This window comes from Cajanus cajan, chromosome 1 (assembly GCF_000230855.2).
Source record: "Cajanus cajan strain Asha chromosome 1, NIPB_CcT2T_4, whole genome shotgun sequence".
NCBI classification, from domain to species: domain Eukaryota; kingdom Viridiplantae; phylum Streptophyta; class Magnoliopsida; order Fabales; family Fabaceae; genus Cajanus; species Cajanus cajan.
Genome location: NC_138517.1, coordinates 5,948,557 through 5,972,489, shown reverse-complemented (window position 1 = coordinate 5,972,489; position 23,933 = coordinate 5,948,557). Strand labels below are relative to the sequence as shown.

Genomic DNA, 23,933 nt, shown 5'->3' with positions numbered 1-23,933 from the left:
GGTGGCCAAGTGAGTTTGGGTTTACTTAGTTTGGGGAATTGGAAAAGTGGGAAGAGACGGAAATGGAAGGGAAAGGAAAGGAAAGGAAATGCAATGCAGAGAGGGAAAACGGTTTTTCCGATTTCAGAAGCTCGCAGCACTTCTGGTTAGTTGCATTTCCATTGTTGACGTTGTTGTCGCCAATATCAATTTCAAGGATACGTTTTTTCCTTTCACACTCAGTTTTTCTGAAAAGCTCAGGGTCTTTTCTGTAATTTCATTACATTTATATATAAAAATAAAATACTATATTCACTCAAAACTTCATTCCCATATTGGGATATTCAACTTCCATTATCATTGATTAAGAAACAACATATATATGAAATTAATTGAGTTAACAACATTAACTATTTTGTCTTATTATAATATTTTCACCTGGATTTTTCTTTCCATTTATATACATTTTTACTAAACTTGAATTTCAAACTTTACTCTATAAATCTCATTAATAACATATTTATTTTTGTAATCATTTAATCTTTATTATTGTCATTGTAATAAATTTATTGATAAAATAATTATGATCCTCAAATCATAAATTACTACACACAAGTTTAATGAATATATATTATCATTGTAAAACTAATTATAAATCAATTTTAAAGTATTTTTAAATAATTATTATTAATGTCAACAAATTTATAATACATGATAATTTGTGTTTCAATGTAATATATATTATAAATTTGTTAATTTTTGCAATAGTTGTTTTAAAAGTCATATTTGTTAATGTAGAACTATTTTGTATATAATATTTAAAATATATTTATTTAAAAAGTTAATAATCTTATTATATATATATATACATATATTAATTTATGATGGAATTTGGATATAAAAAGTCTCTAAATTATTAATGAGATTTCTTATTTTGAACTACTTACCTTAAAAATATTATATGATTTTTATTTTGATACTTTTGCTTTTACTTTTTTGATTTTAAAGTTAGTTAGTTAGAAGGGAGGAAAGTTTACGTTTTGATTTTATAATATTAGGGTGGTGGTTGTGTCTCTTTCTTTCTTACTTTTGGACATTTTTCAATTTATATGGCATTCATTATTTGGTGGTGGTACCACTATTCTGGTGGGTGGTCTTTTCCTTTTCGAAGAAAATTCGAATTTATTATGCTTACATGTGCTGGATTATTTTTTTAACTCCAGATTCTGAATTCTTACACGATATTCAAGGTGAACCAATATTAATCTCAGAAGAATGTGCCAATAATTTTGACATGGTTCTCGTGAGAGAAAAAAAGAAAGAACATATGTAACTGAGTTTAATAGGACTGTTTCTTGTTAAGTTCTGATGATTTTCATAGGAAGGTTTGTAGAAACCTAAATGACAAGAAAACTTCAAAGTCAATAACATTGCATTGCATGGTGAGCCGTTGTGGTGTTATTTTTGTTGACAAATTCATGTTGCATTGCATTATATTGACACAGACAATTAATTAAGTATTATTTTTTATTTATAAAATCATAATGACAAAAATAGGGTTTAAATTTAGGACTTTTGTATATCGATCGATCCTAGTGATTTTTAATTAGTACTGTAAAACATAACATGAGACAAGATTTAGAATAAACACTCAAATTATTATCTAATTTAGGAATTAGGAAGTATTGTCATATTAATTCCTATAATTAAGAAATTATTAAATACTGAAAATGCAAACTTACAATTATATTAATCAAAAACTCAAAAAAGAATGTATAATTAAAGTGATAATATTAATATAGGGAGAGAAAGAGAAGAGGCTTACTTACTCTACTTAATAACTCACTTGTTCTATAATAAATTCTAATTATTTAATCGTTGAATTAAAAGTTTTTAATATATAAATAAAGTCAACAAAATTTAAAAAATAAAAAATAAAAAATATTTAATATTTCATTATATAATTTTAATCAACATATAAAATACTTCTATAATTATCTGTTAATTTTAATTAACGAAATAAAATATCATATAATTTTTAACTTTATTTTTTTTAATTTGTAAATTTGATCATTGAAAATCAATATAAAGTACAAGTTATTAAGTGAAGTAGGTTTTCCAAAACTTACTCTCAGGGTAAGTTGATCCCTTTCACACACATATAGATATAACTTTTACCAATTATTACACTATTTAATAATGTTTAATTAAATAATTATTTTCAAAACTCATCATTAAATTAAAAGTTCTTTATTCCCAAATTATATATACAAAATTTTATATTAATCTAAAATGATTTGATATCTCATTCACATACATTTCAAAATATACTAAAAGATGAATAATTTGACCACTTTCAAATTATTGGTTAATTTCAACAAAATTTGACATAAACAATATGAAAATATAATTCAATGGTTGAATCGACAAAATTTATGTTTAATATAAAGTTATTGAATGGTATAATAGTTAGTAAAAATTATATGTTTTGATCCCTTTATATATATATACACACCAAAATATGAATAAATAGTTAAATTTAAAAATTTATTTCATATTATAGAAACTTATTTGACAATGTTTTAATTTTGGAAACCAATATAACATGAGGAAGGTTATAATAACATTAATGTAATTTTTACTAAATATTACACCGCTTAATAACTTTATATTAAATGTAAATTTTGTAAATCTAACTGTTAAATTGAAAGTTCATATCACTTTATATATTTATATCAAATTTTGTTAAAATTGAACAACAACTTGAAAATAATCAAAATATTCATATTTTAATATATTTTAAAATATACATATTATATCAATTTTATTTTATAAAAATGAATTATCAAGTAATCTTAAATTAATATAAAATTATATATATATAATTAAAAATAAAAAACTTTGAATATAAAAATTAAATTTACAAAATTTATATCTAATATAAAATTATTAAATACTGTAATACTTAATAAAAATTATACTAATATTATTATAACGAGTCTCAATTCTGGCACATGGCTGCTTACTCGCCAAATTTACATCCTTACGGTGTGAAGTGAAGCATTAAATTCACGATTTCTTCTTGATTACGAGTTTTGCAGAGTTTTGGTAATTTAAAACTCACACTTTTTCTGTTCCTCTACAAATGTCATATTGCAGTTGAGTGGTCACCTACTCATTCATGATTCTTTTCACCAGAAAAAAAAAATAAAATAAAAAATAAAAAAAATAAAAAAGTAACGACATGTAGCTATTTGTGTCCATTCAAAGTGCCTATGTGTACAAGAAAAAAGAAGTGTGGCATCCACAAGTTCAGGAACACGTGTCACTACATTCAATCTCATCCTCTCTTACATAGCCTTTTGAATGATAGTTGTCAAACCAAAGAAGAAGAAAGACACACTCAGAGACCCTTCCGAATGGAGAGTGTTCTAAGCCAAATTGGTGCAGGTTTCTGCAATGGCATGACCCCATCAAAGGGTTTGGCTGAGATCAAAAGGGGTGTTCTAGGTGCCCCTTTGAAGGGTTGTTCCTTTGGTGGGAGAGCAAGGCGCGTAGTGTTGGTGAAAGCTGAGGCTGTGAGCATAAACCCTGATATCAGGAAGAGTGAAGAGAAGGTGGTGGATTCTGTGGTGGTCACTGAACTCTCCAAGCCACTTACTGCTTATTGCAGGTAAGGTTCTGTTTGTGAAGCTCTTACTTTCTTGTTAATTGTGTCATTATGAGTTATGATGTGTTTTTCTATAACATTATGTGTTTGGTTAAGGAGAAATAGATTATGATGCACTTCTTTTGTTTGAGGAAAAAATAAAAGAGAAGAAGAGATTCCCTCTTTTTCCCCCATATATTCTCTCCATACATACAAATTGAGGACAAACATTTGGCAACTCTTGTTCCCCCCTATAATGAAATAGTGTGACGCAGGAGGACTGAATTTTTTATTTTTTTTATTTTCTAATTTCTATGATGTTTCTAGTGAAACTAACATGTTTGTTGGTTGAAAATTATGCTCTATCGTGAAAATTGTAAAATGGGGATGGTTCCACTTTAATTGTAAACCCTAAACCCTAAAACTCAAATTGTTTTCAATTTTGGTTCAGGGAAATAGATTTTTTTTTTATTTTATAACACGTCCTATTTGATTGTGATAAATTAATGTTATTTGTCCTATAATTATCTTTGGGAACCAAATGGATAAAAGGGGAGGGGGGAATAAAACTGTAGTTGCATTATGACAGGTTTTGTCATGTGCTCAATTTTCATCCAGAATAGTGTATAGTGGATGCACCATCTCATTGATTTTGATGTGTTAACTAGTCCAATTTATAAAGATAAAATATCAACAGTTGGAGGATCAATAGCCTGCTTGGTATCGTTCATAGTCGAATTCAGAGTGTGAAGCTCTAGTTTGTTGTTTAAAACAAGTTCCAAAATATTAAGCTGAATGATTCTGGTTCTTTCATGCTTCACTGCAAGGAATATACATTTCATATTAAAGTATAATTAATGTCTTCTGGTATCAAATGTCCTTCACAAAAGATAATGCTCAACAGAATATCATGTTAATAATGAGATTACCGTTTGTATGTTACATCAGATGCCTTTTATGTTTCTGCGCCATTTTTATGCTTCAGGTACACCATAGTTTCTGAATGTTATTGTCATCTTTCTTGTTCAAGAAAACCGCATTAAGTCAATAATGCATGTCCAAGCTAGATCCAAGTCACCATCTGTCATTTAATAGATTTTTTTTTCCAATAAATTTGATCTATTATATCTTTGGATGGTTAGGTATGATTTGCTAAAATAGTAATTGCAACCTATTATATCTTTTGGATATCGATAATATTGTTTAGTTAGATTGTCCAATGTTCACTAGTATTACATTTAATATTAATCCTCCTGGGAGAGGAACTTTATAACTGCCACTCTATAGATGTCATTCTTGTCATAAATGAAAGAGAATATCATGCAAAGGGCAACACATGAGACCGCAGCTTAAGAAAGATCTGTTTGCTAATTGTGGCTTCATTTTGTGAAATTTGATCTACTACTGAATTATTAATTATTGTTGTATTATCAACCATCCTTAAATTTAAAAGAACATATTTACATTCAAACTCACATGTGTAGAAACAATTCCGTCTTGGAAACTTGTTAGTTTTACTAGTTTCAAGTCCCAGTTACAAGGTACTGACAAAAAAACTGGTTTGATGTGGTCTGTAAGCTAAGGGTTGAAAAACAGCTAAGGGTTGAAAAACAAAGCTTTCCTTAGAAATCTTGTTGGAAAGTCTTGAATTTTACTTATATAGTACGTGTTTGATGTAGTTTGAACTTTGGAAATTGTATAATGTTTAAATTCCAAAAATCTTTATCTTTCTGAGTGGTTGGGTGCAGGTGCTGGAGATCAGGGACTTTTCCGCTTTGTGATGGAAGCCATGTAAAGCACAACAAAGCCACTGGAGATAATGTTGGGCCTCTTCTTTTGAAAAAGTAAAATTATGATGATCATGGGATGTTTTTATAAGAGAATTGTATTAAATTTTTTATGGCAGTTTATTGTGGATCAGACTTGCATTTGAATGTTTAGAAATAAAACGTGGCTTATGCTGTGAATGTGATTCCTTTTTCTTGTCTATTTTGACCTATATTTATGGATGAATTTTATTGTGCTCAACTGCTAGTGGCAATGCCCATCTGAAAGTAATTTGAGACTAATGCTTCGCTTTGGATATTTTCTTCCATGCTTTTGACTATAACAGACTTCTTGAAAAGAATTGCATTTATCCAAAAATACAATTGTAAAGTTCATCATTAAGATCTAAGGATAGCGTTTCCTGTGTTTTTAGAAATGGTCCAAATGGATTTCCTGTATTCATGAAATGAATTTATTAGGTAAAGACCAAACATTTCACCTTTGGAATATATATTTCAAGTTAGATTTATCAAGATAAAGTATGAGTCGTTTAATCTTCATCCCACAATTTTAATTAACTAAAATGGAAGAATGTTGGGCCGGGGGTAGGGGATGGTCAGCAATAACACAATATCATCAAATATGAGCCCATTAACCTTCAATTGAAAGTAGCCACTCAGTACATACTGTTACAGAAAATTCTGGTTATTGAATCTTCAAAATTGTACAAAACGCAAACAGGCAGCAAACGGACAATCTACACTTAACTATGATCATAATGAAATGTGCTTCATAAAAATATCAGCATGTGCCCAAAACAGCACCTAATGTCCTCATCCATGTCACCTAAATTCGTCGTTTCTTTGGGAGCCTGCAACCGTTATGGGGTTTTCGAGTGGTATCTTCGACGAATACAATTGGACTTCTATCCCCTCGAGAATCGGCAGTAAGTCCTTCCCTCCAGCTCAATATTGCTTGTCTTTTTCTCCTAAAATGAGTAAATCCGTTCACTTTCATAACAACAGATTTCAACCCCAAAGCCCTAGCCCTCCGGCCAACAACTTCGGCAGTTGCCTCTTCAGCATACCTAGAAAACTTTTGCCCCCCTGATTTAATGTCTTTCAAGCAACCAGCAGAGCCACTGAGTTTTACATTTCCTTTAGAATCCGTTACAGTAACAAAGGTATTATTACGCAACATCTTTATATGAACAATATCAGCAACCGTCTCATATAGATGCATAGATGTAGCACCCCTCATAAAATTATCTTCATCTATAATTCCTCTTACAAAGTCCATAGGCCTAGAGTTCGAGCCAGTCTCAGCATTATCCTCGCTTCTGAACTCTTTATCTTGCATAAAATCTGGAAGAGCATCTGCATTTGCATTCACATTCTGACCCATATTATTCAAGTTTCTGGGGTTGATGTTCTCCCTATTCTGAATAAAGTTTGGATAAGCATTCAGATCCTGGTTCATTTTATTCAACATTCTGGAGTTATTATTATCTTCTATATCCTGCATAAAACGACGATCATTCATGTTCTTGCTCATATTAATCCTCCTCCAATTAAAATTCGAGCTTGAAAATCCTCTAACATGCCCTGATGTTTCAAAAGATTGAATAAGATCCCTGATAAACACTGCTGAGATGAGCTGGAAAAAAAATAAATAAACCACTACTTGCAATATTAAATGATTATCCAATGAGTCCATTACTACTGCCACAACTCATTTCCTGTTTTTCACGATTTCAACAATTTATGATTCAGAATTGGATGATAACATATATAAATACTGAACGTTACATAAATTCATCTCAAACAATTCAGCTCAGAACTTAAAAAACCACAATTCTGAAACACCCAAATAAACAAAGTAACCACTCACTACTGCACCAATATTTCTAATCAAATAAAAGGAAATCGGTAATAAAATTAATTGAAAAGCAAACCCTAAGACTCCTGAAATGCAGGCATCCAAAAATCATTATGTCAAGAAAAATGCAGACTATCTGACGTTATTGAACATGAAGAATATGAATTCATCACAATCTATGCTAATAGCTAGAAGGCCCCCAAAATCTTCCAAAAGATGGACACAATCATTTTCCCACAACAGAATGGAAGTCCTCCCTCTATAGTTATAGACACATAATTTCACTCCTCCAGAGAAGACTAAAAACGAGTTTACATGAATTCAAATTGCCATTACAATCATTTCATCCGATTTGTTGACATCTCTTTCTTTATACATTGAAAAAAAAAAATTCACTCCTCAAGAAACAACAAAAATGAAATTCTACAAACAACTATGGAAAAAAATGACCAAATCCAAATACAAGTTCAGCATCAGCACAAGGTTTTTTAATTGAGCAGTTTCATCGCAATCCTTAATATTACGAGAAATTATCGACAAAAACCTTGACATTGTGATCAAAACCACAATCCCCGACCTCTTTTGAAACCTTGATTCAGCACATTACAGGAAACAGCAAGCACAGCGCTCATGCAAAAAACCAACATCATATCACATACTATTATTACACACAACACTAAAATTTGAACCTTAAAAACGATTAACTTGTCAGCATGGTTAACAACTTCAGTGCGTAGAGAGAGCCGGTTAACAAATAAACAACTTCAGGAACCAATTCACACAAACGAAACAACACAAGTAAGGGACAAAAATTGAACATTCACTTTGCCATAATTTCCTCTCTCTCTCTCTCTCTTTTTTTTTTTTTTTTCGCTTTGAAAATAGTAAACTGTATCTCTAATCCGTATACATCCATACATCGAAACGACGCCGTCAAAACTACAAACATAACAACACCTACGATTTTCCATTTCCTCAGTTTCGAGCAACGAAATAAAAAGCCGATTCGTTTCTCCATTTCAAAAACGGCGAAATTGAAATCAGAGAGATTCGAAAGGTACCTTCGATTTGAGGCAAACGGTGAAGGGGCAGAGCAGCGTTGAATTGAAGCGATGGTTTCGGTGCGAAAAGAGATATGAGAGAAGATCCACGGCCATGGCGAATAGAAGAGAAAAAACGATACATAGTTTCTGAATGTTAGGGTTTGAAGAACTCAGATTCCGACACTGTTTTCAGTTCAATGACACCACGCTTGTGTTTACATGGTTTTTTTTTTCCATCATTGTTGGGTTGGGCTCTGGCCCAACACCTATCTCATTTTTTTTCTTTATGTTAAAAAACTCATAAAATATTTAATTTAATACAAATCATTTTTTAGCTATTTATTTGAAATAACTTATATCTTATTCAAACAACTTGTTTAGCAAAACGTAAAGTATTTAATTCCCATCTTATATCTCTAATTCATATTTTTCTAAATGTTAAATGGTGTAATTTTTTTTATAAGAATGTATAATTTTTTTATTGGATTGGTCTTTATATATAAAGATAAAGTATTAATATCAAATTAAACTTTGATCTTTAATTATGGGACACAAATGTTTTTTTTTTTGTGAAATGGGGGCGTTAAAGCCCAAATATATTATTTAAAACCACGAGGAAAAAGTACAGCAGACTTGTCTGCAAACAAAGGAAAATAAGCCTAAATAGGAGAGACATGAAAGATTTTAATATCAAAGGGAATAGAAGACCCTTCCTTAGCAAACATATCTGCTACTTGGTTTGTTTCTCGAAGAACATGATTGCACTCTAGCTTATGAAAGTCAGCTGATGTCCTTACTATTAGGTTCACTAGGGAGTAACATGGATGATTACGAGAGCATCCTTCATTCAAGAATTTCACCGCTTCTACAGAATCCGATTCAATAAAAATATAAGCATGTAGAAAACGTTCTTTAATAATGCAGAGGCCATGATATATTGCCCATAATTCAGCTTGCACTACCAAGCAAGACCCAACCATTCCAGCAAACCCATAATAAAAGGATTCATTACTATCACGTAGGACACATCCGCAAGAGGCCAAATTAATGTTAGAAACAACCCCATCATAGTTCAACTTAAAGGCCCCCGTACTAGGAGGCATCCAACCTAATTGAGAAATTTGGTAGGCCTGGTGGGGTGATGATAAACTTTTAACGTAAGAGGTGTTGGCTAAAAATTGTATTCGAATAAACAATAATGAAAAGCTTATTGACAAAGCATTTAACATGTAAGAATTTATAAAGTGTAAGTTGTTCATGTAATTGAAAAAAAAAAAAAAAAAAAAACAAGCGTAAGTAACTTTTGTGTGAGTTGTTTTCATAATTTATCTTGAAGAAGTTATTCAAATATTTTAAATAAAACTCATAGATATATTATAAATTTTTTACACAATAATTAATAATAATAAATATTATTATATTTAACATATATATATATATATATATATATATAATTTTATTCTTATAACTACCCTCCTTTTATATATTTTATTTTACTTTCGTTTTCTTTTTCTTTTTATTTATTTTAGTGTGAACCTCACGCTATAAAATAAATTTCTCTTTTTTTTTTAAAGTAATTACTTATTTTTTATTTTTTATTTTTACTTACATTAAAATACATATAGACCTAGACCTACTATTTTTCATGGTAATAATGGGGGTTTCATGTATTAAAAATAAAGAATAATAATAGTTTACATTTTAACATTCTAGGGTTGCATTCATTTTTCAACTATGGCTACATTAGTAGAGTAGGTGCTGAAACGGCTGAAAATATTAATATTATTATGACTAGAGTTGTTGACTTGTGGGCCTCTTAATAAATTGAGTGTACAGCAAAAAATTTAGTTCGGAGTCATTTTAGTTCAGTCTAGTCTGATATAAATTTTTACCGGTTCAAAATATACTGATTTGTCGCCCAAGTATAGATATTTAAAGTTAATATTCATGAATATTAAGTTTTTTTTTTTGTTTTTTTAACATTTATGTATTGTCATTGTAATATCATCTATCCTACATATAATTATAATCATAATAATAGAATATTTTGACAAAAATTAAGCTCATACATAAATAATCAATTAAATAACTTCAACTATGAAAGAGAATATCACATAACAATTAAATCTATCACCTGCTCCAACAAGAATATATAATGAAAACATTAAAAAATAAGTTTAACATCATGTCCTAAATATGACTAAACAACATAAAGTAATATTTAAATACGTCTCAATGTTACATTCTATTAGAGCACATCCAACAAAGATTAAGGTTGTAACGACCCGACTGGTCACTACACACTACCCAACATCACGACAAACACACAGATAAGAGCAAGTATATAAATATATACACAGGGTCCAATCTGAGCTAAACATCAAAGTATAGATACAACCCAAAGTAGCCAAAATAATGGCCCAAAACATCAAAACAGCAACAAAATAAAACTCCTCTATCTGCCAGCTGCAGACATGCCACTATCACCAACCTAACCCTGCTCTGCTCCCATACAACGTATGATCATCGCAGTCCAAACACATGGAAACAACAAAGGGTAAGCTAGTGAAAAGAATCAGCATATAAAGCATATATAAGCAATATGAACAGCTACAGCTATCAGCACATCATCGGTATAAATCTCATCAACTATACAACACAAACAGCAATAAGCACACAATGCGTCGTCACGCATATCAGCTCGGAGATCTCCTACAACAGCTCAGCCTTACGGCCTGTAACGACCCGCCATGGTCTCTACACTTACTGGAATCGCACTACTACTAGTGAACTAAGAAAAATATTAAATTGGATAACTCATACATACAGGTATAGATAAGAATAAAAATAACCAAATTCTTTAAATACAAAATAAAATGCCATATATGTACAGTCATCCCAAAAATAATATTCCCTAGTGCCGGTCAAACAGACAAAAATCGCTACCCAAAATGGTAACCCTAACACGAGGATCAAACTCCCCGTCTCGCAGCGGTCACCTCGACTCCAAGCTAGCCCTGATCTGCTCCCATACCAAGTATGATCATCGCAGTTCCACCACATGGAAACATAAGGGTAAGCTAGAATTCATAAAATGAATCATAATAATCTATACTACACAATCGTATTCATAGAGTCACACCATACACTCTATCCAATACTACTCATGCATAAAATACAATCCACCAATCATGAAGTCAAACACCACACTTCATCATATTAATAATCATGCAATAAATGCATCTTATGACAGATATCAATGCATATCAATCATCTAATGCGTCGTCACGCATACACCTAGGAGATCTCCACAATAATAGAGCTGTATAAGTGACATTCCATCCTACCGAAACCACCCCAACCGTTTTCACGCCCAATGCGCCCGCTCGGTCACAGCTAAACAGGATATATAATCCTCCCTCGGGTTTACTCGGATGATGTCACTTACACAATTGGAAGTCCAGATCCACCGTCAGGTATAGCACAGCTGGGTACGGGCTTACCACGACCTTGGCATGCATTAACCAAGTCAATTGTGGAGTTCGCCCACCGACTATCCGCAAGGATCCACGCACCTTCCCGAGTACTTGGTTAAGGGAAAAACCCTCGACCTCATACCCCGCTCCAACACTAGCTAAGGACTTAGAGGAGACTCACCCAACCCAGTGGCCTATCTGAGCACCACTCTCCCAAATCCAGTGGCCTCCCAGAGCACCACTCTCATATATCAGTGGCCTATCCAAGCACCACTCTCAAGAGACTCTATGTGAGCTCTTCCAGTTCGAAAATATTTTTCCTCTCCTCAAGTCCTAGGCTAGACTCATGCCATAGGCATCACATGCAATCATGCATCATACATCATAATGGTCTGCCCACCATCATGATCAACAATCATACACATGTCATAAGACATCACATGCAATAATGCATCATACATCATAATGGTCTGCCCACCATTATGATCAACAGTCATACTCATATGAACATATACGCATGTCATATCATATTCAAACATTCATACGTATCATCACAAAGCATACATATGAATCACACCTCACCATACATCATATATCATACATACATAATCTAAAACTTTAACTTTAAACATGCATAAGCATCAATTCATTCATAAACTTATTCACACTCGGCGTAGCCTGAGCTCGCCCAGCCTAATCCCAGCCTGAGAGTCCCAAGACTCATCCACGCCTAGCGCATTCAACCTGCGCCTGGCCTAAATTCCAATAACAGAGTTCACAAACTCTCATCCACACCAACAAATCCAGCCACATGCAAACACAAAATACAATGCATAGACTTCATACAACTTAAATAAACCTAGAATCAACATGCACCCATCTGATGCATCAAATTCACCAGAACCCCCATTTTTTCCAAGACTTTGAACAATTAGCGAATTCTCTGATCCAGCCATGGATCCTCAACTTCCATGCATCAATCGAGTTTCTAAACTCACATGCAACTTAAATAACAAACATTCTAGCTTCCCTTACCTGAAGATTGGCTCAGATAGCCAAAGATTGAACAAAAGTAGAATTTCCCCTCGAGGCTCAACTCGGAACTTCAGTCCTCCCAAAACAAGCTTTCTAATCTGAATTTCAAGAAAAGTCAGAAGGAGTTAGTGATCTAGAGGAGAAAAGGAGTCAAACAGAGAAATTTGGGAGAGAAAGGAGCTCACTGACCCAGAGACCTTCTCTCTAAAACTTCTCTCTAAAAACTCCAAAACTCCTGAAGGCCCCCAACCCCCTATTTATAGACTTTCGGATTGGCCCAGAACGGCCCGTACCGAGTTCGGAACGGCCCGTTCCGAACTCCCAAATCACGCACAAAATTAACGCCCAGAACGGCCGGTTCTGAAATCAGAACGGCCCGTTCCGGGACTCATCCGGAACGGCCCGTTCTCCCTCCAGAACGTCCCGTTCTCCCTCCAGAACGGCCCGTTCTCCCTCCAGAACGGCCCGTTCTCCCTCCAGAACGGCCCGTTCTCCTTCCCAGAACGGCCCGTTCTCAACTACAATATGTAGTTCAATTCAGTAGCTTGGAACGGCCCGTTCCAGTTTGGGAACGGCCCGTTCTGGGCTACTGAATCAGCCTTTTTTTTTTTTTTTTTTTTTAACAATGTTACACGGCCTACAACAGCTCAGCCTTACGGCCTACAACAGCTCAGCCTTACGGCCTACAACAGCTCAGCTTTACGGCCTACAACAGTTTATATCAGCATATAGCACAACACAGCTTAACAGCATACAACACAACAATATTATAATTCAGCATCATCAATATTCATCAATAACAGCTCAGCTCAGCATAAACAACATGTATCAGCATTTTACAACATCAAACAACATATAGATAATAATCACCTTCGCGCCCGGCGCACTCCTGGTCGCGCCCGGCGTGGCACAACTAGAGAGCACCAGGGGGCTAGCGCGCCCGGCGCAAGCGTGCCCGCGCCCGGCGTGACCCAACCAGAGAGCTCAAGGCTCAAAATGTGCCTGGCGCAATACAAATTGCGCCCCGCGCAACCCAGGCAGAGACTCTAAGGGTTCTCACGCGCCCGGCGTGCCCAAACCCACGCCCAGCGCGGGGAAGGCAGAGACCTCCCAAGGTCTCGTGCCCAGCGCAATTTAAATTACGCCCAGCGCCCCCATGGCAGAGACTCCCAAGGAGTCCCCACGCCCAACGCGACAATGGTCGTGCCCGGCGCAGCACCAGAGTACCCAAGCTCGCCTGGCGCACACACCTTTGCGCTCGACGGGCTTGCCTAAATGGAGTCCTCTGATGGTCACGCGCCCGGCGCGACGAACTGCACCCGGCGTGATACCCAGCAGCAACTTCACCAAGTTCGAAAGCTTGCTTAAAACCTGCAAAAATCAACAGAAACTCCACATACAACCCATCCAAGGTACCACATTTCCATCAAACGTCTCAAAAATACAATCTTTTTTGACATGCATCCATTAAAATCAAAAACACAAATTTCACCCAAAAACCCTGAAAACCCCGAAAACAAGTTTTCTTCCATCTCAGCCAAAATCACCACGACATCAACAACAATGAGCTTCCAGAACTCATTTTCAGCCAACAATCTGCAAGAACCTAGCTTCCCTTACCTCGGTAGAAGAATCTGAGCTCCGGGAAGAAGAAACGGGAGAGAAGAAGCTTGAAAGAGATCAACGAAGAAGAGAAAAGATTTTCGGCTTCCAGCTAGCTTTCAATCACGAAAATCAGCACCTACACACCTAAGAGTCCAGAGAATTTGAGACCAAGGCAAGCAAAAGGAAGAAGAGAGTGTGAGTGAAGGGAAATGAGAGTGAGTGAGAAAAGAGAGTCGGGGAGAGAAAAGGAAAAGGAAAAATGGGGTCTCACAAAGGCCCTATCATCAATATCATCAACATCATGATAAGTCTCACATGTAGTAACATACATACCAAAAACAATACAAAAAAACAAGGAGTGGGAAACATCTCATCCTGTCTCATAATGCAAAATGAAGCTGGATAAGTAAACACACAACTAGGGATGTCAAAAAAGAATTCGTACCCACAGATATTTGCAAATAAAATTCACTATGGGTAGAAAATGGATATTATAAATGAGTACTCCCCACATGTTAACGAGACTGAGACGAGTACTATAGTATTTGTACTCGTAAGTACCCACTAATATTTAATTTTGAAATTAAATTTATTTAAATTTATGAGAATAAAGTATTTTAATAATCAAATTTAGTTTTTAAATTGAGGAATTTTGATAAATAAAATTATATATAATATTTGAATAAATTAAATTTGGACTTTTAAACTGTCATTTTTAAAGAAGTTATTATAATCGGTAGAAATTATTATTAAAATATTTTTTAAAAAATTAATTATTTTTTAAAATAAATATCCATGGATGTTTGTAAATACGCGCAGATATTGAAAAAGTACACATATACATGCTTAACAAGTACTACACAAATATGGGGACTTTTGACGGGACGAGTAACAAGGGGCTATTATCCATACATGCCCTGTCTTGTTGAAATCCCCTACACACGACAACAAATATAGCATCACACACACACACACACACACACATATATATATATATATATATATATATATATATATATATATATATATATATATATATATATATATATATATATATATATATGTGTGTGTGTGTGTGTGTGTGTGTGTGTGTGTATATATATTATTGATTTGTTGATTTGTCAAATATGCATATGATTCGTGTCGCACGAGACTCTGCAATATCATGTTATCATGATGTATATTTACAATGATTTACCAACACTAATATCGATTCATGTCATGCACAACATTCATTCATTACAATATTATAAAATCATATTCGAACCATCACACTTAATCATATACATCCAATAACATGAGAGTCATCCAAATCAATAACTATTAATTACAAACATGAATAGGTACTAGGTACAGGATAACGCTAGCGACAACCATCCCATGTCCGGTGTGGTGCACCTAGAGAGCATCTGTTGTAACAGCCTAATTTTCACTAGGCCAAGAGCCCAATTAAGGTGGTTTAGTAGGCCGGAACGGGCCATTCCAAAATTGGAACGGGCTGTTCCGAGTTACTAAATAGACCTACTTTTGGTAGCCCGGAACAGGCCGTTTCAGAATTGGAACGGGCCATTCCAAAATACAAAAATTATCTACAAATTTTAGCTGGGAACAGGGCGTTCCCAAATTGGAACGGGGCGTTCCCAAATTGAGAACGGGCCGTTCCAAAATATGATCGTTGTGAGTATTAAATGCACCCCAGAACGGGCCGTTCTGGTTTGAAAACGAGTCGTTCTGGATGTGATTTTTAATCGTGAGTTAAGGGTCCAGAACGGGCCGTTCCGGATTTGGAACGGGTCATTTTGGCGAAGCCTAATGCCTATAAATAGAGCACTCTGCCACTCCCAAAAAGCATACCTCTCATTTTCTGAGTTCTTTTCTTCTATTCTCTCTTCTCTTCTTCTGCACTCTCTGAAGACCGAGGGGAACCCAGCAGAGGAGATCAACCAGATCCTTAGTTTCAGCCACTGTTTATCCAGGTACGAGGGAAAAGGAGATTATTTATATGTAGAGTTACATGAGAGAATTGGGTAGATGAAGAGTCCTTAGGATTAGGAGTAATTTTATAATTATTTCTGTTTGGAGAATTATTGATTTTATATGATTTTGTATGTGTTAAGGATTATGAATATATGATTAGTTTGTACAAATGATGATCTGGGAGAGAGAACGAAATTGTAGAAAAGTGTCTGTGAGTTAGGTTTTGAAAAAATTGGGGGTTTATTGTTTGGGTTAAGATTATATTAAATTGGCGATTTAATCTGGTTTTATATTAATTTATAAATATTATTATTACATGATTTGGTAAAATTGATTATAAATATTATTATTACATGATTTGGTAAAATGGATGATCTAGATGAGGATGAGGATTCATGGTGAATTCCTTGAGGGGTATGTGAACCACTATTTTGTGTGGATTGTGTGTGTATTGTGGAATTCAGATATGGATGTGGATGTGGATGTATTGTGGAATTGAGATGTGGATGTATTGTGGAATTGAGATGTGAATGTGATTGTGGTTCCTCACACTTGTGACCAGGGGTGGCACGACCTTAGACAAGAGATGCTACAAGCGTGACCTTAGCATAGTATAGGATGGGTGATTCTTCATGCTTATGTCGGGGGTGGCACGACCTCGAGCAAGAGATGTTGCAGGCGTGACCTTGGCACAATGTAGGATGTGTGATTTCTCATGCTTATGTCGGGGGTGGCATGACCTTGGGCAAGAGATGCTACAGGCGTGACCTTGGCATAGGGTGGGATGTGTGAGGCAATTAATGCTTATGTCGGGGTGGCACGACCTCTAGCAAGAGATGCTACAGGCGTGACCTTGACATAGGGTTAATCGCAAGATTTGTGATTGATTGGTGTGATTGTGAATTGTGATGTGAAGATGTTGCGTGATTGATAGAATTAGGATAGATAGAAATGCTTGTAAATACTTTAATAAGTAACGAGTTATGATGAGACGATATTGTGGATTTTTCTTGTGTGCTTTTCATATAGATGTTTTCTTTTCTCACCGTATAATTTGTGGATGTTTTAGGTGAGGAAGATCCGGCTATGAGTGGCATCTAGAATGCCAACAGTTGAGTTATGGGTATGCTCTGATATTGTGTCGTCGGGGCAGAGGACTTCTAGGACATGGAATTTATTTGTAAATGGAGTTGTACTTATTATTTTGAAAACATTTTATAACCTCTTATGTTTTATTTTCCAAGTTTCATTTTCAAAATATTTTGGATATCGAAAAATGTTTTTAAAGGTTTTTATGTGAACCCTTTTACCAACTTTGAAAGTTTATTTTTCTTAATTTAATTACATTATTACAATGTATGTGTTGAGGTAGTAAGGGTGTCACATTTAGAATATAGCATCACACACACACACACACACACATATATATATATATATATATATATATACATATATATATATATATATATGTGTGTGTGTGTGTGTGTATATATATATTATTGATTTGTTGATTTGTCAAATATGCATATGATTCATGTCGCACGAGACTCTGCAATATCATGTTATCATGATGTATATTTACAATGATTTACCAACACCAATACCGATTCATGTCATGCACAACATTCATTCATTACAATATTATAAAATCATATTCGAACCATCATACTTAATCATATACATCCAATAACATGAGAGTCATTCAAATCAATAACTATTAATTACAAACATGAATAGGTACTAGGTACAGGATAACGCTAGCGACAACCATCCCATGTCCGGTGTGGTGCACCTAGAGAGCATCTGTAGCTCTCTAGATGACTCGTGCCCGATGTGACTCACCTCACACTTGACAAGATGACCACAGGGAGCTATTTGGAGCTCCCACACCCAACGAGGATTGCCTCACGTTTGACGTGAGTAACATAAAGAGCAAATTTTGTTTTTGGCCACAACGATGCCTGATAAGTCCAACGTGATGTTTGACGTCATATCAAAAATCCAACATTGTATAAAATGCAAATTCCACACTACATGTATCAATTTTCAATCTGCAATCCTAATCAGTAAAACACTTAAAAGGCTCAAGTTAGAATTATAAGTGGTACAATCTACAATTTACATACTCACATCCACTCTTTTTAGATTCACCAATACTACATCCCCTTAGAATTTTCACAAAAATCTACGAGCAATTCAAGATTCACAATATTAGTTTAATATGTAAAATTAAACATTCATACATGTTAAACACATCGATTAGAGCATTGAAAAATCATATGGAAGATAGAGGCATAATATAAATCACAATTTGAGATCTCCCCCTCATACAATGCATACAACATAAAAGAAATTGATAGTCAATTTCACTACTCAACAGTTATCCCATGTCCAGAGTGAGATTACTGACTTTCCTTACCTTGGTGAACATTATTCGAAGCGTGTGGATTTTCAAGATGATTTCCAACAATCTTTAATTCTTCTCCCAATACTTCAAAGCACAAGTGTAAAATGAAAATGAGAAACGTAAAATGAAAAATTGTCTAACTCTCTCTTAAACTTTAACCCGCACTTAATTCTTCAATAAAAATAATTATTTATGATTCACTTCCCTTCCCTCAAATACCAAATATAACATATTAATTAAAAACCACCTATTTTATTTAAATACACTTACAAAACTCAGCCTAATTATTTATTAAAACTAATATTTAATTATGAAGCAAATTTTTTGGAGTATTACAATCATACTTAATACACTTTATTTTATTTTTATTATTACTATTATGTTTTGCTATTTTATAGTATAAATAATAATATGTATTTTTTTTATTTTAGTTTATAGTGATTAAAAAAGTTTTAGTTTATAGTCATTGTTGTATAAGTATGGTTGTGATAGAGAAAAATCAGCAGCATGTGTTACTTGAAGGAAATTAACGTGCTGATTTCCTAGCCAAGTATAGTGGTACCTCGATGGTATCTAAATAAAAGACAATATGAAAGACTCAAATATTGTCTTTGGCCCAGCTCTCGGTTACGTGTATGTCCTCAACCACCCTCCCTTCTACCTACCTCCCACTCTCCTGCTGCTTCAAGAACATGCTACAAAGCACGAGAAACAGAGCTGTCAAATTTATTTTTTATTTTTTATTTTTTATTTTTTATTTTTTATTTTTTATTCAGTCTCTCTTCCCCAGTGTACTACTATTATATATTTATTATTTAAGAATCAAATCAGACTCTATTATTTATTATCATTTCAAATTTGTAAATTTTATGAAAAATTTAAAAATTATTTAATATTTCTTTTCATTAATTCAAATCAACATATAAAATATTTTATGATTATTTGTTAATTTGAATTAATAAAATAAAGTATTAAATAATTTTTAAATTTTTTAAAAATTTATAGATTTATTTATATATTAAAAACTTTAAATTCAATTGTTAGATCTTTAAAATTTAGTGTAGAATATGAGTAATAAAATAAATTTAAAAAAACATATTTCTAAAATAAATTAATTCGTATATATATTAATATATAAAAAAAATATCATTTTCGATAATTTGATCTCTACTTTTTCTGATTATTATATCTTTTTATTTTAAAAAAAATTTAAAAAAATATTTTTTAAACAACATAAAAAATTTAAAATTAATAAATTAATCATAATATTAATTAAATTAATATATTTTTATTATTTAATTTTTATTTTTATTTTATTTTTAATAGACGCAATTCGGGTCTCTACCCCCATTAATATATATAATGTATCTAAAGTCTTTGTAATCACGTGCTATACATGATGTAATTAATTGGGGAGGTCCTATGTGGAAGTAGATATTTGAAATTTGAATTACATGCAAGTCTCAGATCTTCTATTAATTGCTTACCCGTCAAAAACAAACTGTGGCCATTAGCCGTGGAGCTATCTATTGGTAATTTATTTTAAAAAATAATAAAATTTAATTTATAAATAATTATGATAAATATAAATTAAATTAAATGAAAAAATAAAAAATATAAATCTCTAAAAACTCTAGAAAAGATTCTTAAAAATAATATTGTATAAAATAAAAATTTATATTTAATATTTAATAGTTAATTGACTAGGTTGATTCTTCAATTATATGTATGAGTACAAAAATTTATTTAGGAAAACAAAATTGATTGAGAAAGAGAAAATTTACTTGAAAACTCTTGTAAAAATGAAGTATGTAAGAAATAAAATAAAATGAGTATAAAAATAAATAAAAGTGTTAAAGTTTAAGAGAAATATATAATAAATAAATATAAATAATTAATGAATCATATAATTTTTTTTATTTCTCTCGCCTTTGAGTTCTCTTCAATTAAATATATTCACTATTTATTTCTTCCCTTTTTTTACTTTATCTTTTCACTTATTTATTACTTGCCTATTAAATACAGGTAAATGAATTTAATTATTTTCTGAAATCACCAGATTTTATTATTATTATTCAAATTATATACGATTATTTTGATTTTCCACTTCCAAATACAGTGTAAATATTTTTAGAAATTTTTCTTTAACAATTTTTTTTTATTTTAGTTTCTTATTTAATTTAATTTTTATTTATCATAATTATTTATAAATTTATTTTTAATTTTTAAAAAATAAATTATCAAGAAATATTAGGCCAAATTACATTTTTATTCCTTTTATTTTTATTATTCCACAGTTTTGATTTCTCTATTTTTAAATAGAGACGTTTTATCTCCTATTTTTAAAAATATAAAATTTTGGTCCTACTTTTATAACGAACCACCTTGATTATCACACTTACGTAATCACCACACAACCACACAAGAAGTGAAAACTACTTAAAATACTTGGGATTGATATGTTCATGTCACATAGATATATGTACATATGTGTGTGAATCAATTAACTATATAAAAACATATATACATGTGTATAATAACCCATCACTCTAAAAATAAAAATCCCAAGTCATTGATCAAGCAATGTCTATACAAATCAACAAAAGTAGTTATCAACTACATTGCTAATAACATGGCCCCACAACAGTTTCAGAAACCCATTCCAGTTAACCTTACCTTGCTCCAAGAAAATTATGACCATTATAGTTTAAACCACATGGAAAACATCCAGGGATATGCTAGATTTTAAAAACAAAGCAAGTGTAGGAATAAGCATCTATAATCAATACCATCATGCAAATCAAGCAAGTACACTACCAAATTCGCATCCATGATAATCACCACGTTTGAAATCTAAAACACTAAAAAAATTCAACAATTTACCACAATCATATCCTATAACAAGGTATTCATGCCATGCATATGAACATAATCAACTCACACCACATCATATGCAAACATCACATCTAATGTGTTGTCACACATTCACCTATGAGTATCTCCTAACACACTTAAGTAGTCTAAGTGACGATTCTATCGAACTAACTTGATCACTTTCATGTCCAATATGCCCATTGGATCGATAACTAAAATGGGATACCAAACCCTACTTCTGATTTCTTAGGTGTTGCCATTTATAATAAGAAAATTTCACCATTAGGACTAGTATAATTAGGTATAGGTGTATCACGACCTTAACGTACATTACCAAGTTACTTATGAAATTAGCCCACAATTATTCTCAAGGAACCACACAACCTTTCCAATAATCAGTTAAGGGTGGTAACTCTCAACTTCATACTTTATTCCACACTAACTAAGGACCTAGAGGAGGCTCAACAAAATTTACTCCAAGAGTTTCACACATACTCAATGAGTGCTTTTAACAAATGACCTCGTAAAGTGTTACAACAAGATTCCCTACATGGGATCTTCAACTTTCAAACCAACACCCTCTCCTTTAGTCCTAAGTCGATCAACATGCTTTAATGTCTACAACATTCTCATCACCAACACCTCAACATACATCATCTATATACATTACCTCAAGTCAATGTATATAGAGATCAAATCACACCAATCATACTTAGCATATCAATGCTCAACAATTCATCCAAGATTATCATACCAATGTTCAACAACTTATTCAATTCAATAGTTGCATACCAATATTTACTCAACACTTTAACTTCAACCATGTAGTTTATAACATATCAATCATACACATATCAATGTTTATCACCATTTCAACTACATAAATATAACATGTCAATGCTTACTATCATCATCCTACATACAACATGTAATTGATTAAACAATGTTATTATTGCTCAACATTCAAGTCACCAATCAACAATTAGTCTCAAAACATTTCGTGTCTAGTGTCACTCAACCCGTGACCAACACTAATGAGGCAGGAAACACTTTGCCTCCTTCATGTCCAATGCCACCCCTGGGACCGCATGCTTGACGTGAAAAAAATCTTTGACCGCAAAGAGCCTCTGCCTAACTCACACTAGCATCATCTCACTGTCACCCGAAATCGTCTAGATAGAGAGTCTCTACCTTGATCATGCTTAATGCCACCTAACTGGGGTCCAACGCCACCAAGCCAAAGAATTTCTAGTGGTCTTATGCTCCATGCCATTTTAATCCGAGATGAGTCTTTCTCTTCATGTTTGGTGCCATCAATCCTGTGCCTAGCAAGGATGAGACAAAGACTTCTAGTTGGAATCATGTTCGGTGTGACTGTAATTTCTACATAATGTAGATCACAAAAATTGCACTCCAACACCTAAAATTAAGCTAAACCAAACATGCAATGCATCCAATAACATATAAACCACATTTTCAACTTATATAACACCAAAAATTTAGCATGCACCAACAATTTATCAAATCATCAAAATTCAACTAAAGTGCTCAAAACACCAAAAACCCACCCATTTCATTCAATCATCTAAAAATCCAATGCACAAATACATTATTGGTGCAAATAAACAACATGCAACACATTAGTCTAACAAAAAAATGCTCATAATTTTCCTTACCTTAATTTCGATCCAACCAAAAAAAATTAGAAAAAAGGAAGAACCTCGAGCTTCCACAAGCTCTGCAACCACCCAAACTCCAATTCTTAGACTATGAATGCTTTGAATCCATTTCCCAACAATAATCCTCGTGAACCGGGTGAATCTAGGAGGAAGAAGAGAAAAGAAGGAAATCAAGAACTAGAGTCAATCTCACTAGACTTCTCTCTCCAGGTTTTGAAGAACATGAACTTATGAGGCTTTGTTCTTAACAAAAATCTTATATACGTCCTTCCTTCGGGGTCAAATGAACCTTTATCCATAGACTCTCAAAACTAACCAGACTCCTGAGAATTCCTCAACTCTTAAAGCTCCATAACACACCTTAAGCACCAAATACATAATTATTATAAAAGCCAATACTTATAATAATAAAAAAAGGCACACCATACAGTGGGTTAAACATGAATATAGAGACTATTTTGCTACAGTAGAAATTTACTAGATTTCAATTTAAACTTATAATTAAACATCAATATGTGATTCAAGCAATCTCATCACCAAGTATACACACAAGGCCCAACTAAA

General features: G+C 33.0%; 2 protein-coding genes across 2 annotated transcripts; one reads left to right on the top strand and one right to left on the bottom strand.

Moving 5' to 3' along the window:
* Positions 1-9: 9 nt before the first annotated feature.
* Positions 10-5,595, top strand: NEET (2 iron, 2 sulfur cluster binding protein). The gene is made up of 3 exons (XM_020365788.3): positions 10-145; positions 3,353-3,652; positions 5,377-5,595. The coding sequence occupies exons 1-3, from the start codon at positions 63-65 to the stop codon at positions 5,474-5,476; spliced, it is 483 nt and encodes a 160-aa protein (XP_020221377.2). The 5' UTR covers positions 10-62; the 3' UTR covers positions 5,477-5,595.
* Positions 5,596-6,028: 433 nt separating this feature from the next.
* NFD3 (Ribosomal L18p/L5e family protein) lies at positions 6,029-8,520 on the bottom strand. Its single transcript, XM_020364616.2, has 2 exons — positions 8,335-8,520; positions 6,029-6,999 (listed from the first exon to the last, which is right to left on the bottom strand). The coding sequence occupies exons 1-2, from the start codon at positions 8,456-8,458 to the stop codon at positions 6,242-6,244; spliced, it is 882 nt and encodes a 293-aa protein (XP_020220205.1). The 5' UTR covers positions 8,459-8,520; the 3' UTR covers positions 6,029-6,241.
* Positions 8,521-23,933: the final 15,413 nt, after the last annotated feature.

What these genes read in the sequence shown, in the direction of transcription:
- NFD3 (XM_020364616.2), bottom strand. Translation starts at nt 8,458, where the DNA reads ATGTATCGTTTTTTCTCTTCTATTCGCCATGGCCGTGGATCTTCTCTC. An exon ending in CCGTTTGCCTCAAATCGAAG is followed by an intron (nt 7,000 to 8,334) that starts GTACCTTTCGAA and finishes TTGAAACATCAG; the next exon opens with GGCATGTTAGAGGATTTTCA.
- NEET (XM_020365788.3), top strand. Translation starts at nt 63, where the DNA reads ATGGAAGGGAAAGGAAAGGAAAGGAAATGCAATGCAGAGAGGGAAAAC. An exon ending in AGAAGCTCGCAGCACTTCTG is followed by an intron (nt 146 to 3,352) that starts GTTAGTTGCATT and finishes TTTGAATGATAG; the next exon opens with TTGTCAAACCAAAGAAGAAG. An exon ending in CCACTTACTGCTTATTGCAG is followed by an intron (nt 3,653 to 5,376) that starts GTAAGGTTCTGT and finishes GGTTGGGTGCAG; the next exon opens with GTGCTGGAGATCAGGGACTT.